Source organism: Phocoena phocoena, chromosome 6, assembly GCF_963924675.1.
Source record: "Phocoena phocoena chromosome 6, mPhoPho1.1, whole genome shotgun sequence".
NCBI classification, from domain to species: Eukaryota; Metazoa; Chordata; class Mammalia; order Artiodactyla; family Phocoenidae; genus Phocoena; species Phocoena phocoena.
In genome coordinates, this window is record NC_089224.1 from 110366549 (window position 1) to 110380873 (window position 14325).

Here is a 14325-nt window from a genome sequence, read left to right on the forward strand (position 1 = left end):
CTCACTGTCAAGGGCCTGGATTCAATCCCTGGTTGGGGAACTAAGATCACACAAGCCGCATGGTGCGGCCAAAAAAAAAAAAAAAGGATCAATTCCTGGTCTCTCAGGAGGTCCATAGGCTAGTACTGTTGCCCGGAATGTAATTGCGGCACACACACGGGGGAAATGTGGGAAGATGCCTTTTCTTTCTCTTTTGGGCCACTAGGTTAATTTCATGTACTCTAGATAGAGGTGTATTTGTTATTATTTAATGGTCATAAAGAGAACATTCGTTCATCCCACCTCAGTGAGATGACTCAGAGCTAACGTTCCTGCGGAGAAGCATTTGTTCTGTCTTATGCTGTCAGAACAAGCTGTCCCTGACAGTATCAAGGGAGGAGAGAGGCTTCGGCTTAGAAAAGTCAGTGAGACTGTGATAGGTCATATTTTGTGAAATCCAGTCCATTTCCTAATTTATTTTTCTTGCTAGTGGCAGCACCCCCCGGCAAAGAGTCAAACCAGCTGGACACATTCTCCTTTGGCGGGACAGGCAAACCTTTTTACGAGGCCGTTCCTGAAAGCTCACCTCCCTCGGGAATGACGACGTCAAGTAGCATGGGAGCCGCTGGTCCCTCTCCTGGGGAGTCTGCTCCATCCGGCGGCAGGCCCGTGGCACCTTCTGGAATTGCTCTTTCCACCCCCTCTGGCAAGGTGGAAGCTCCGCCGTCCAAGTTGGGAGAGCTCCTGTTTCCAAGTTCTCTGGCTGGAGAGACTCTAGGAAGTTTTTCAGGACTGCGGGTTGGCCAAGCAGATGATTCTACAAAGGCAGCCAGTAAGGCTTCATCCCCAGGCGGGACTGGTGCTAGTGCACAGCCCACCAAGACTTCGGCCATCCCCTCCGGGTTTAGTTTCACCGGCCCCGTGGTGCTGGGGAAGCCCGCGGAGCCTCCCGTGACCTCCTCTGTGGCTGCCACCGCAGTGACCCTGGCGGCTGCGGCCGGCCCCAGCCCCGGCAGTTCCTCGACAGGCATCTTTGGCAGCCTGCCGCTCACCAGTGCGGGACCCTCCAGCGTAATCAGTTTTGCGGGGCTATCGCTAAGCGGTAGCAAGACGAGTTTTCCGTTCGGAGGCCAGCAGACAAGTAGTACAGCGCCGTCCTCTGCCACTGCCGCTGCCACACCCCTTCCTACATCCCTCCCCGCCTTGTCGTTTGGCAGCCTCCTGAGTTCAGCATCTGCTCCCACCGTGCCCACGTCCTCCAGTAAAAGCACGGAAGCAGCCACGTCATCGGCTCTGCCTGAGAAGCCAGGTAGTAGTGAGGCCTTAGTGTCAACAGCCTCCCTCCTAGGGCAGCAGCCATCCGCCCAGCTTCCCCAGGCTCCTTCTCAAACGTCTGACTCTGTGAAGAAGGAGCCCGCTCTCGTCCAGCCTGTGGCCAGCAGCCCTGGTACAGCGGCGCCCAGTGCCACCGTCCTAGCGCCGTCCGCTGAGGCCACTCCGGCAGCCACCGGGGCCCCGGACGCCAAGACCGAACCGCCGTCCCCTGCCCCAACCCCGGCAGCACCTGGGCAGATTGCCGTCGCAGCACCTGCCGTTCCAGGTGCCGGCCCCGTGGCCCCGGAAACATCCAGGCCTCCCGCCACCTCCAGCGCTGTTTCCGGTGATGCTCCAGGCCCAGCCACGGATCCCGCAGTGTTTGGGGCGGTCACTTCGGGCTCGCCTGTCTTTACTCAGCCGCCGGCCGCCAGCTCTAGCTCGGCTTTCAGCCAGCTCACTGGCCACACAGCCACTGCCCCCTCGGCGACCCCCATGTTTGGACAGGTGGCTGCCAGCACTGCCCCGAGCCTGTTCGGACAGCAGGCAGGCGGCATCGCCAGCACGGTGGCTGCCGCGCCGCAGGTCAGCGGCTCGGGGTTCGGCAGCCCAGCGTTTGGCACCTCCGCCCCGACGGTCTTTGGACAGACGAGCTTCGGGCAGGCCCCGGCCTTCGGGCAGCCGACCAGCAGCCCCGCGAGCGGCTTTTCCTTCAGTCAGCCCGGCTTCAGCTCCGTGCCGGCTTTTGGTCAGTCCGCGTCCCCCACCCCCGCGTCCACCAGCGGGAACGTGTTCGGTGCATCTTCAAGCGCCAGTAGCTCCAGCTCCTTCTCATTTGGACAGTCTTCTGCCAACACTGGAGGAGGGCTCTTTGGCCAGAGCAGCCCTCCTGCCTTTGGCCAAAGTCCTGGCTTTGGGCAGGGAAGCTCTGTGTTCGGTGGCACCTCAGCCACCACCACGACAGCGCCATCCTCTGGGTTTAGCTTTTGTCAAGCTTCAGGTAAGAATTTATAGAAGATTTTTACTTTGTTGTCCTCTGTATTATTTGAAACATTTGCAGCAAATCTGCATTAGTTTGGTGATTAAAAGAAAGGAAAGGAAAACAGAAGAGGCTCTGGAAAGTCCGGAAGGGAGCCTGGCCACTGGCAGTCTCGGGCATTTCTTTGGTCTAATCACTGCAGCTCCAGTTGTGCTTCTCAGCAAGTTCTCCACTCTCCTAGCCACCGGAGTGCCAGTTTCATGGGGGGAGAAAAACAGATGTAAAGTCATGGCAAATAACGAATGACTCATAAGTATGAAATTTTACATTGGCAAGGTGCTTTGGAGGTCATTATGTCCAAACCTGTCAGGCCTCGAGGTGACCGATCTAATGTCATTTAGTGCCACTACTGGAGCCAAGACTAGACTCCAGAGCTCCTCATCCTAGTCCTCTGTGCTGCCGGTATTTCATGTTTCCTCTGACACCACCTTGCTTTCTAGAAGGGCAAATAGTGACATTTGAGAAGTTGGATTATTTTTCTATTTTCAGTGTAATTCTTTTTTTTTTTTTTGCGGTACGTGGACCTCTCACTGTTGTGGCCTCTCCCGTAGCGGCCTCTCCTGTTGCGGAGCACAGGCTCCGGACGCGCAGGCTTAGCGGCCATGGCTCACTGGCCCAGCCGCTTCGCGGCATGTGGGATCCTCCCGGACCGGGGCACAAACCCGTGTCCCCTGCATCGGCAGGCGGACTCTCAACCACTGCACCACCAGGGAAGCCCCAGTGTAATTCTTTTAAAGAAACAAATCTTTAAATTTTACTACTTTTGAAAGTAAAATGTAATCCTCACTATTGCATGTCCAATCTTAGCAGCTGCTTTTGCTCCTAAAGCCAGTAGACAGGACAACTCGAGTATCTCTTCTAATTTTCCTTTCTCCATGGTTATCTTATGAAAGGCATTTCTTCAGCCATCAGGCTCAGGGGATGAGGGGGCGGAATCAACGATCAGTGATTTGGTGGACAGGATTACAAGTAACTGCGTGTTCATTCCTTTGGTGAAAATTTATTTGAAACTGGTTCATAACTTATTAGAAAGGAAGTCATTTTCTTCCTGCCTTCAACAAATGTTTGTGAAGCTCCCACTATGTTCCACTACAAGAACACAGTGGTGCACGACAGTTTTGGGATCCACCTGATGCCCTGTGAAGAGGCTGCTTGGCCTGTTGGAGTGACGGGAGGAGATGTGATAAGTTGGTCTAGAGAACGGGCAGGGAAGAGGCCTTGTGGGTCTTAAAAGAGAGTAGGATAGTTACCGCTATCGCTAGTGCATCTTTTTGTTCTGCAGTCAAAACTTGAGAATCCTCGTTCACAAGTATAATCAAAACTATTTCAGGGGCTTCCCTGGTGGCGCAGTGGTTGAGAGTCCGCCTGCCGATGCACGGGACACAGGTTCGTGCCCCGGTCCGGGAAGATCCCACATGCCGTGGAGTGGCTGGGCCCGTGAGCCATGGCCGCTGAGCCTGCGCGTCCGGAGCCTGTGCTCCGCAACGGGAGAGGCCACAGCAGTGAGAGGCCCGCGTACCGCAAAAAAAAAAAAAAAAAAAAAAAAACTATTTCAATACAACTGAGAACCTCTGAAAAACCCTTCTTTCCTACGGGAGCTAGGTGGAAAGATAACCTGAGCAGCCTCTCCTCCAGCGCTGGTTGAGGAACTGAGCCTTGCCTGAGCTCCCCTGCCTAGACCAGTAGCAGAGACGAGCGTGGAACTCTTGTCCTCCAGCTCCTGATCTAGGGCTCTTTTGTTGTAAAATATAGTTCTTCCTGATTTTCCCAGGCCCTGTTAACTCAGCACCTCAACCACGTTCTGCCACCTAGAAGAAAGATAAACGACCCTGAAGGCATCTGGTATTTGAGATTAGAGGTAACCAGGGAGAAGGAATATTCATGATTTTCAGTCAGTCACTGGAAGCACTTCTTGGCAGCTGTAAGTCTAGGGGAGCTACACTGAGAGTCCTCACCCACCTGGGGTTTGGTAGGAGACAAGGATTCAGTCCTTGGGACTTTGGGACTTTTTTTTACTATTCTAAAATTCTAGCAATGAAAAAAAAGGGTTTCTTTAAATTATTTACTCATAATTTTCTCCATTTCCTAGGTAGGAAAACAGACTTTCTTCACGAGTTGATTTACTGTGAGGCACTTAAGCACACCTGAATGCCATTTAAAGAGTAAAAAACAAAACTTTGATATTATAGAAGGGTCATCCAAATTAAACTTTGGTTTTCTTTTTATTTTACAGGTTTTGGGTCTAGTAATACTGGTTCTTTGTTTGGTCAAGCAGCCAGTACTGGTGGAACAGTCTTTGGCCAGGTAAATATGGATGTTTGCCTCTATTCATGTCAACATGTATCAAACCCATCTGCGTCGTTCCTATAGGATGCAATCAGTCATGTTCCCGTAGGATGTACACCGGTCCTGTAGGATGTAACCAGCCCCAACAAACAGCCCTGTGGTTCTCAAGCTCTGCCTTCTGTAGCTCCCTTGGGGATGCAGAAGTCTCAGCCTCCGATTCGAGAGAATCACTACAGTTTTGATCCTTGTGTGAAAGTCCTCTCGGGAAGCACTTTAAAGCACATTGCCTGATTTCCATCCATCTTCTGCCTGTTGTTAGGCCAGGGATTGGCAAACTATGGCCCATGGGTTAAACCTGCTCCTTGGCCTTTTTTAAGGCCGTTGAGCTAAACGTTTTTATTTAAGTCGTTGTTTAAACACGATGCAGAAGAATATGTAGCAGAAGCTGTGTGTGGCCCCTGTGCGAAGCAGTATGTAGTCCAGGGGCCTTTCGGTGACCTGAGCCGTTTCACTTTGTCTAGCTAGTGGCTATCTATGTGCCGGGTGTGGTTTTAAGTGCTGTACACGCACTGAGTCCTGGAATCATTAGTACTCGTATAAGGTAACGCTGTTAGTATCCCCATTTGACAGATGAGGACACGGAGGACCCAGAGGGGTTAAATTTACTGTTGTGAAAGCTAGCTGCTGCATTTAGATCACAGTAACTTCATAAGGCACTCTGATATATTGGAAACGATTGTGACTCTCTAAAGGTGGGGTTGGTACTTGTCCAGTAGTTAAGAAAGTGGTAGCCATATTATGTTTCTTCCAAGTCTTGAGTAGGAGATTTTCTTTATCACCTTTTTCCTTAGAAGATGGGCCCTGCCCTAGTCAGTGATCCTTGACCGAGAAACAGAACTTCTGGTTTTCAAGTTCCCCACTGAAAACAGCTAAAGATGGCTACATAAAACGTACAAACCATAGTTTCAAAAGCACTTATAAACTAATAAGGTATTTAACCAAACCAGATTAAAGGGAAAATGGGAACCTGTAGAAGTGAGTGGAGCACAGAAGCCAGTTCTGCCCTGAGAGCATCTACTAATCTATTGACTATGTTAACAACACCAAAAGGGCAGAGGGGCAGACATCATTCACCAAGACGTGTACAAAGTGGGAGGGCTAAAAGAGACCCTCCCCACGAGAAGCTGTGACTCCAGATTCACCGGTCTCGGCCTGAGAATGCGGCTTGACCCGATCCGAGGATGGCGGTGTCTCCAGATGTCTGGCAGAAGAGCACAGGCCACTCTGAAGAAAAGTAACTGTAGGCCTCAGATAATTTTTAAGGACGTTGATTCCCACACGTAAATTTATCACAACAGGAAACAAGGAACTATGATCAAGAGCCAGAATAAACATGAGACACACATTTCCAGAGACTTCCTAGACTATAAAACAGCTGTGTTTTACGTGCCGTAAAGAAATAAAAGACAAACTTGAAAATACCAGGTACGGGAAGATCCCACATGCGGCGGAGTAACTAAGCCTGTGTGCCACAACTACTGAGCCCGCGAGCCTAGAGCTTGTGCTTCACAACAAGAGAAGCGACCGCAACGAGAAGCCCGTGCACCGCAACGAAGAGTAGCCCCGCTCGCCACAACTAGAAAAAGCCCCCGCGCGCAGCAACGAAGACCCAACGCAGCCAAAAAAAAAGTTGAACATCATAAACAGTTATATGTCAAAATTCATTGAGCTCTGTACATAGAAAACTTAATAGAAAACACAACAGAAAGAAAAAGGACAAGAGACTTCATAAAAAAGGGTAGTGTTGGTTACACAGCATTGTGGAATGTATTCAATGCCACTGAATTATACACTTAAAATCCTTAAAATGTTGCCCCTGACCTGGGTCAAGTGGCACCTGGTTGCTGGTGCCTGTCTCATATCAGCCGGGGACAAAGCAACTCCTTGTTTATCCGAGCTTGGCTTTTGGTTTGTGCCCATGCCTGGTTCATGCCCCAGACGCATGGGGGAAAAAAAGCCTAAAATGGTAAGTTTCATGTATATTTTAGCACAATTTAGGAAAAGAGAGTAATAAGAAAACATTTTTTAAAAAGGATAGCCAGAGGACCATAAACGTTCAACTTAATTAGTAACACAAAGTAAAACCACTAAGAGATGCACACCTGTAACGCAGCAGAAATTTAAAAGCCCAACAATACCAAATGTCAGCAGATATGCAGAGCCACAGAAACTCACGTACACTCTTAGCTGGGGCGTGGGTTGGCACACCACCTTGGAAGATAGTCTGGTGTGATCTAGTGAAGCCCTGTGGTTCCACTCCTAGTTTGTTCTTTAGAGAAACTGATGCACCTGTGCGCCAGGGTACACTGTTACAATAACAGGACTAGAAGCAACCCAGACGGCTATGGCCATTCCACTGGGCAGATGAACTTATATTACTCTGTAGTAGAACGTTACTACGTTGTGGAAATGAACAAATTAGAGCTACGTGCGTGACTTTCACAGGCATAAATTTTTTCTCTCTCTCGCAGGCATAATTTGAGCAAAGAGATTTAAAGCTTACTGTGATAAACTCCATATTGGTTACTGCCCTGCACCTCATGTTCTTCCTTCACAGAAATTATATTTGCAATTGGAGGGGCTAGAAATTCAAATGAATTTTTTTTCTGTCATGGCAGGGGCTTTATCTGTTATATTTGTCACTGTATCCCCAGTGCTTAGGACTGTGGCTAGCACAGGACAAGCATTGTAAAAATGAATGAATTTTCAGGTAGTAGGGGTATTCTCAGAAAAATCTAAGGATACAGGTAGATTCTGGCCAGGATATAGAAGAACTTCATTTTCATCATAATACCAAGAAAAATCCAGATGGTGTGAAAATCACACTAATTCTGTGGATATTAGAATTATCTAGTGCTGTGTAACAAATTACCCCAAAACTCAGTAGCATTCTCCAGTGGTTGGCTTGGCTGTTAGTTCCAATCTTAACTGGAACTCTTGGCTGCAACATCTACATGTGGCTTCTCTGTATGGCCTGGGCTTCCTTACATCATGGTGGCTGGATTCCACGGAAGAATATTCTAAGAAAGAGGGGGAGCCAGGCAGAACCTGTCCTCAGAAGTCACAGAGCATCATGTATACTGCATCTTCTTGTTCAAGGGAGTCACAAAGCCCCACCCAGGTTCAAGGGGAGGGGAATAGACTTCACCTCTTGCTCTAGAAGAGCATTTAGGTCTAGAAATACTACTGTGACCATCTTTGGAAAATATAATCTGTCACGATGGGACCATCAAAACATGGCAGAAAGCCTTGTTGAATTGATTTCCAGACAGGGGAGTTAATCGTAGGTGAGCTCGATGGTACAGCAGCTTTTGGGGGCAAATGTCAGGTCTGGGTTTAGGAAGTGGAAGAGAGGCCTTGCCGAAGGAAATTTACTGGCTGGAGAAGCCAGAGGAAGCTATTGGCAACAATGAGGGCAAACAAATGACCAATAAACACACGAAAAGATAATCAGTAGTATTATAAACATTAGGAAAATGAAAATCAAAACCATAATGAGATACTACTCCACAACCACTAGGAGGGCTATAATTTAAAAAAAAAAAAACAAAGAATAACAAGTATTGACAAAGATTGGAGAGATTGGAACCCTCGTATATTGCTGGTTGGAATGGAAAATGGTACAGCCATTGTGGAAAACAGGTTCCTTGAAAAGCTAACCATAGAACTGTCATATGACCCAGCAGTAGAACTCAGACACTTGATCACCACTGCTCATTGCAGCATTATCCACAGTGGCGAAAAGATGGAAACAACCCAGTGTTCATTAGCAGAGGATTGGATAGACAACAGGTGGTCTGTTCGTACATAGGAATATTATTCAGCCTTCAAAAGGAATGGGGTTGTGATTCATATTACACATGAATAAATCGTGAATACATTACGTTAAGTAACATAAGCCAGATATAAAAGGACAAATACTGTGTGATTCCACTTGTATGGAATATTTAGAATAGGTAAATCCGTAGAGCCAGGAAGTAGATTAGAGCCTACCAGGAACTGGGGGGAGGAGGGACCAGGGAGTTCTTGTTTAATGGTTGCAGAATTTCGGTTTTGGTGATGAAAAATTTTAGAAATAGTGGTAATTGTTGGACAACATTGTGAATATAATTAATGCCACTCAGTTGTATACTAAAAGATGATTAAAAGGGCAAGTTTTATGTCATACGTGTTTTACCACACGTTTTAAAACTTAAAGATGTAATATACCAAAACCATTGAATTTTATACTTTATAAATTTATTTATTTTTTATTTATTTATTTTTGGCTGGGTTGGGTCTTCGTTGCCACACGCGGGCTTTCTCTAGCTGCGGTGAGCAGGGGCCACTCTTCGTTGTGGTGCGTGGGCCTCTCGTTGTGATGGCTTCTCTTGTTGAGGAGCACAGGCTTTAGGTGCGCGGGCTTCAGTAGTTGTGGCTCGCGGACTCTAGAGCGCAGGCTCAGTAGTTGTGGCGCATGGGCTTAGTTGCTCCGCGGCATGTGGGATCTTCCTGGACCAGGGCTCGAACCCGTGTCCCCTGCATTGGCAGGCGGATTCTTAACCACTGTGCCACCAGGGAAGTCCTGAATTTTATACTTTAAATCAGTGAATTGTGTGGTATATGAATTATATCCCAGTAAAGCTGCTTTTAAAAAAACGACAACAACAACAAATTGGAGTCTGAAAGACTTGCAAGTTCAGTATAAGAATCCTCTATTCACCTCTCCCCCAATTTTGCTGAGAGAAAGTAAAGCAGAAAGAACTTGCAGTCTTGCAACCTCCTGTTCCCTGAAACTGTTGAATCCAAAGGTAGCACTCCAGCCTAACTGCCTTCTGGCTCCAGGCTCCAACACTTACATGACAAATAACCTAAGCCCTAAGCAAAGACAGTGTTTGGCTAACCAGAGGTGAGTTCGGTCTAAATCTGTGAACCAGTTCCCGATCAACTGGACACTTAGGGCGATCTGAATAATTGCCTCCTCACTTTAGGACACAGACGAGAGTGGTCTCTCACTCTCTGGGGAACACGCTAGCATTCCTCAGTCACCACACCACCGTTCCTCTGTATAAAGTCCAGTATACCTAACAAACAAAAAAAGGTATGTAACACATGAAGAAGCAAAATGAAAAGGGGGACCTACGGTCACACTTTAGAAATCAGCAAAAAAATAACCTACAGATGATCCAGTATTAGAACTAACAGGTAGAGACTTTATGATAACTGTTGTGCTCAAGGATTTACAGGAAAATAAAAGAATGGTTGAATAAGGAATCTCAGAAGAGAAATGGGAATTACAAAAACAAATAGAAAGTCAGTCTGTATCTGAAGTTTAAATCTAATATCCAAAATAAAAAACGATTAGACAGGTTAAACAGCAGAGTGAATACTACAGAAGAACAGTGAACTTGAAAATATGTCAATAGAAATTACCTAAAATGAAGCTCCGAGAGACTGGAAAAAAATTGGACGGAACATCAGTGACCTGTGCAACAGTATCAGGCAATTCAGCATAATGCAATCAGAGTCCCAAAAGGAGAGGAGACAGAATTGGTGAGAAAAAAATGTTTTGAAGAGACAATGGCCAGGCTTTTCCAAATTTGTTGAAGAACAGGAATACACAAATCCAAGACACTCTGTGAACCTCAGAAAACCACCCCTGGACACAACCTGGTTAAGCTTCTGAAAACCAAATACAAAAAGAAAATAAATTTTAAAGCAGCTGAAGAAAGAGTACTGATGACATAAAGAGAAACAATGTATTGTGCAGTTAATAACGAGGTATTAAGTATATGACAGCCGGGGCAAAAAGGCAAAAAGAACATCTTTGCTACCTTGGAGCAAATCAGTGCTTCTCAACCGGTATCGATTTTGCCCCCGGGGGAATTTCACAATCACAACATCTGGAGACACGTTCCCCGGGGGAATTTCACAATCACAACGTCTGGAGACACGTTTGATCCTCATGAGTGGGGGACGCTACTGGCATCTCGTGGGTAGAGGCTACACATCCTACAGCCCTCCAAAACAAAGAATTATGTGGCCCAAAATGTCAATAATGCCACTGTGAAGAAACCATTAGGAAGACAAAGATTTCTTAGGACACAAAAAAGCACTAACCATAAAAGAAGAAATTGAAAAACGGGATTTCATTAAAATTACAAACTTATGCTCATCAAAAGACTTTGTTATGAAAATGAAAAGGCAAGGTATAGACTGGGAGAAAATATTTACAATACATAAATTAAAGGACTTCTGTGCAGAATACATAAAGATCTCCTATGACTCAAATAAAAAGACACCTCAATTTTAAAATAAGCAAAATACTTGGACAGCTACTTTACAAAAGGGGCTATGCAGATGGCCAATAAGCACATGAAAACTTGCTCAGCATTGTTAGTCATCAGAGAAATGCAGATGAAAACCATGAGATACTATGTCATACCTGTAGAATTACTGAAATTTAAGAACCAACAAGACCAAATGTGGAAAAGATCTAGAGTGACTAGATCTCTTAACGCGTCGCTGGCTGGTGGGAAGGTAAAATGGTGTGGCCACTTTGGAAGACCATTTGGCAAATTCTCAGTAAGTTAAATATACACTCATTTTAGGGTTTAACAATTCTAGTCCTAGGTATTCACCCAAAAGAAATGAAAATGTATACTCACAGACTTCTATCAGAATGTTCATAGCAGCTTTGTTGATGATAGCCCACACCTGGAAACAGTCCAGATGTTCATCGGCAGGGGAATAGTAGACCCTGGCGTCCTCACACAGTGGAATACTATTCAGCAACAAGAAGGGAAGGACGGCTAATGGCATGCAGCCATAGGGGTGGCTCTCAAGAGCATATGTTGTGTCTAGCGAGGTCATTTAGGCAAGAAATGAAATAAAGGCATCCAGATTGGCAAGGAGGAAGTAAAACTATGCATCGGCAGGTAACATGATCATGTATATAGGAATCCCAAAGGAATCCACTACAGAACTAGAACTAATGAATGGGACCAGCAAGTTTTCACGATGCAAGATCAATATATAAAAATTAATTGTATTTCTGTACATTTTCAACAAACCATCTGAAAATGAAATTAAGAAAACAATTGATTTTCAGTATCACGAAAAGGAGTAAAATACTTAGAAATACATTTAACAGAAGTGCAAAACGTGTGCTCTGAATACAATGAAACGTCGTTTAAAGAAATTAAAGGTGATCTAAATAAGTGGAAGGCCATGCTGTGTTTATGGATCAGAAGATTTAATGTTGTTAAAATGGCAGTAGAGAACCAGGACTGTGAAAATTAATTTAACATTCATGCCGGGATTCAGTAATGAATAAGACAGACAAAAGTGGCTATGTCCATAGAGCTTACATTTGGCGGGGTGGGGAGGGGTGTCAGTCTTTATTAAAACAGTTTCATTTCAAATAGTTAATTTAAGTACTATGAAGACAGTAAAGCAGGATGATGTGGCAGTAATCAGGGAAGCTGATTTAGGTTCGATAGTCAGGAAATGCCTTTCTGAAGAAGTCTCATAAATGTCTGTTTTTACGTTTGTTTCTTTGAATCAGGATCAAGTCAGCCTCACTCACTGAGATCGGCTGGTAGTTCTCTTCAGCCTCTGTATCTATAAATTGCCCTCCCAGGACCTCCCCTCTTTTATTTCCCCTCATAGTACAGTTGATGAACAAAGCAGATCGTTGGTCCTTTGGAGATCCCCGCAGTGTAGCGCCCTGTTACTTCCTGTGAAATGATGCTTGGGTCTGGAGGCTGGACGAGATTCACAGGGTTTTTTGGCAACTTTATTAGGCTGCATCTTGAACACTAGCTCTCTATTCAATGATATAAAGGAATTAATTTTTTAGACACGATAATGTTATCATGGTTATGGTTGATGTTTTAGAGCTTTATGCTGGAAGATCCGTGGATGAAATGGTGAGATGTCTGGGATTTACTTCATACTAATAAAGGTTGAGGGGAAGAAGATGGGGCTCTAGGTAACACTCAACTGGCTGTGAGTTAGCCGGTGAAACTGGGTGATGGGTACATGGGTTCATTATGCTCCTCCATCTACACTTTTGAGATTTTCCATAATTTACAGTTTTAAAAACTGTTGTTATTTATCGTAGTTAAAATGAATGGAATACTCTAAACCCGCTTCTGAGGATGCAATAAGTGTCGATTCACATTCACTTCAGTGAAGTGCTACCCGTTTCTATTCATTTCTGCAGATATCCATTACTTTTCAAATGATGTTTTTAAAAATAAGTTGAGCCATCTGAAATTGCTGGGTTCGGTGGGGTTTTTGTTTTGGTTTTTTCCTTGTAGGGCAAAAATGTCCGTATATTGGCAGTTTCCTATGTTTCAGCCTGATGCGTGGAAGTCAGCCAAGAAACCTGATATTTTCTGTTTTCCGCGTGCACGCGTAGTTGTCACGTCTTCGTTCCTTTGAAAGTCAGTTTACTAGTTATCAAAGCCTGTGCTCTTATGGTTGGATTTCATTCCAAGTTTTAAAAAGCTGTTACTCATCATTAAATGGTTGTAGTAAACAGTTACTGTTGTTGTTAAAGAAGTTTAAAGAGGGAAAAAAAGAAAGGAGAGAGACAGGCAAGTACATTAAGTATGTTGCCCTCAGGTAAAAATTAGCTTGTCATGTCCAAGGCACAAAAGACTGGTGTGACTGTACCAAGTGCGGGGGGGTGATAGAAGACGATGCCAAGAGATGGATGGGGCCAAGTCATGTGTATCTTTCAGAATTTGTAAGCAGGAGTGAAATGTTTTGACTGCCATTTTCAAGGATTAATCCAGCTGCTGTGTGACCACAGATTGTAGGGGAAGCAGAACGTCAATAAAGTTGTCACATGGTCCAGGCAGAAAGTCACGGCACGGGGGCTCAGAGCAGGGATGTGCTGGGGCATGTTTCAGGGGCAGGCTGCTAGAGGTTTGACTGTTGTGGGGATTAAATAATTATTTGTAAAGTGCGTAGAAAAGTGCCTAGCACAGAGAAAGTGCTCGGTCATTGGTTCATTATCGTCATTGTCAAAATACTGAACAGGAACCATTTTTTGAGCGTGTAAATTACATTTTAGGCACTTTTCTGAAGGGCACTACCTTCCTAGCTCATTTATTGATATTTCACTCACTGTTTTGAGGTGGGTGGTTTATTTTGCCAGAAAGAGGGACTTGTACACTTCTGGTTCCCCCCTCCCCTTTGAAGGGACTCCTGTAAGGTTCCTGTGCACAGCGACCCATTTCTAATGGCCCATCGTATTCTACGTTATCAGCCAGGGAGATATCATACTTAACTCATCATTAATTGTCCCTCAAATCTAGCACTGGCCTCCCTTAAAGAACCAGTTTCTAAACAAAAATACAGTGTGTGGTGCCTGATACAGCTTTGTGTCAGCACGTGCTCACCATCCTCTGAGCATAAGATTTGCAGACTTGGACAGAATTCAGCTGCGGTCATCGTTTCAACAGTGGAGCTAATTTAAGCTCATTTCGGCAGTACTGGGGAAGTCATTACGAAATAAAAGCACACAAATTGGGAGAAAAGACAGTGTGACTCCCTTATCGTCGGTTGCTGATGAGGTCAGCCAAACACTAGAGGAATTAAAATAATTGGTGCTCATCATAACCTAGACATGTTTTTAAACTTTCGCACTTGGGGGC

General features: G+C 45.4%; 1 protein-coding gene and 1 non-coding gene across 3 annotated transcripts in view; both read left to right on the plus strand.

Moving 5' to 3' along the window:
* NUP214 (nucleoporin 214) overlaps window positions 1–14325 on the plus strand; it is a 100779-nt gene that overhangs the window by 70653 nt on the left and 15801 nt on the right. For both annotated transcript variants that reach the window (XM_065878688.1, XM_065878689.1), the window contains exons 29-30: window positions 470–2293; window positions 4566–4636. In XM_065878688.1, the coding sequence (XP_065734760.1) occupies window positions 470–2293; window positions 4566–4636 (1895 nt within the window). The remainder of the gene's footprint in view (window positions 1–469; window positions 2294–4565; window positions 4637–14325) is intronic.
* On the plus strand, window positions 6490–6624 carry LOC136125222 (small nucleolar RNA SNORA48). Its single transcript, XR_010655991.1, has one exon. It is a non-coding gene; the product is annotated as a small nucleolar RNA SNORA48 (small nucleolar RNA).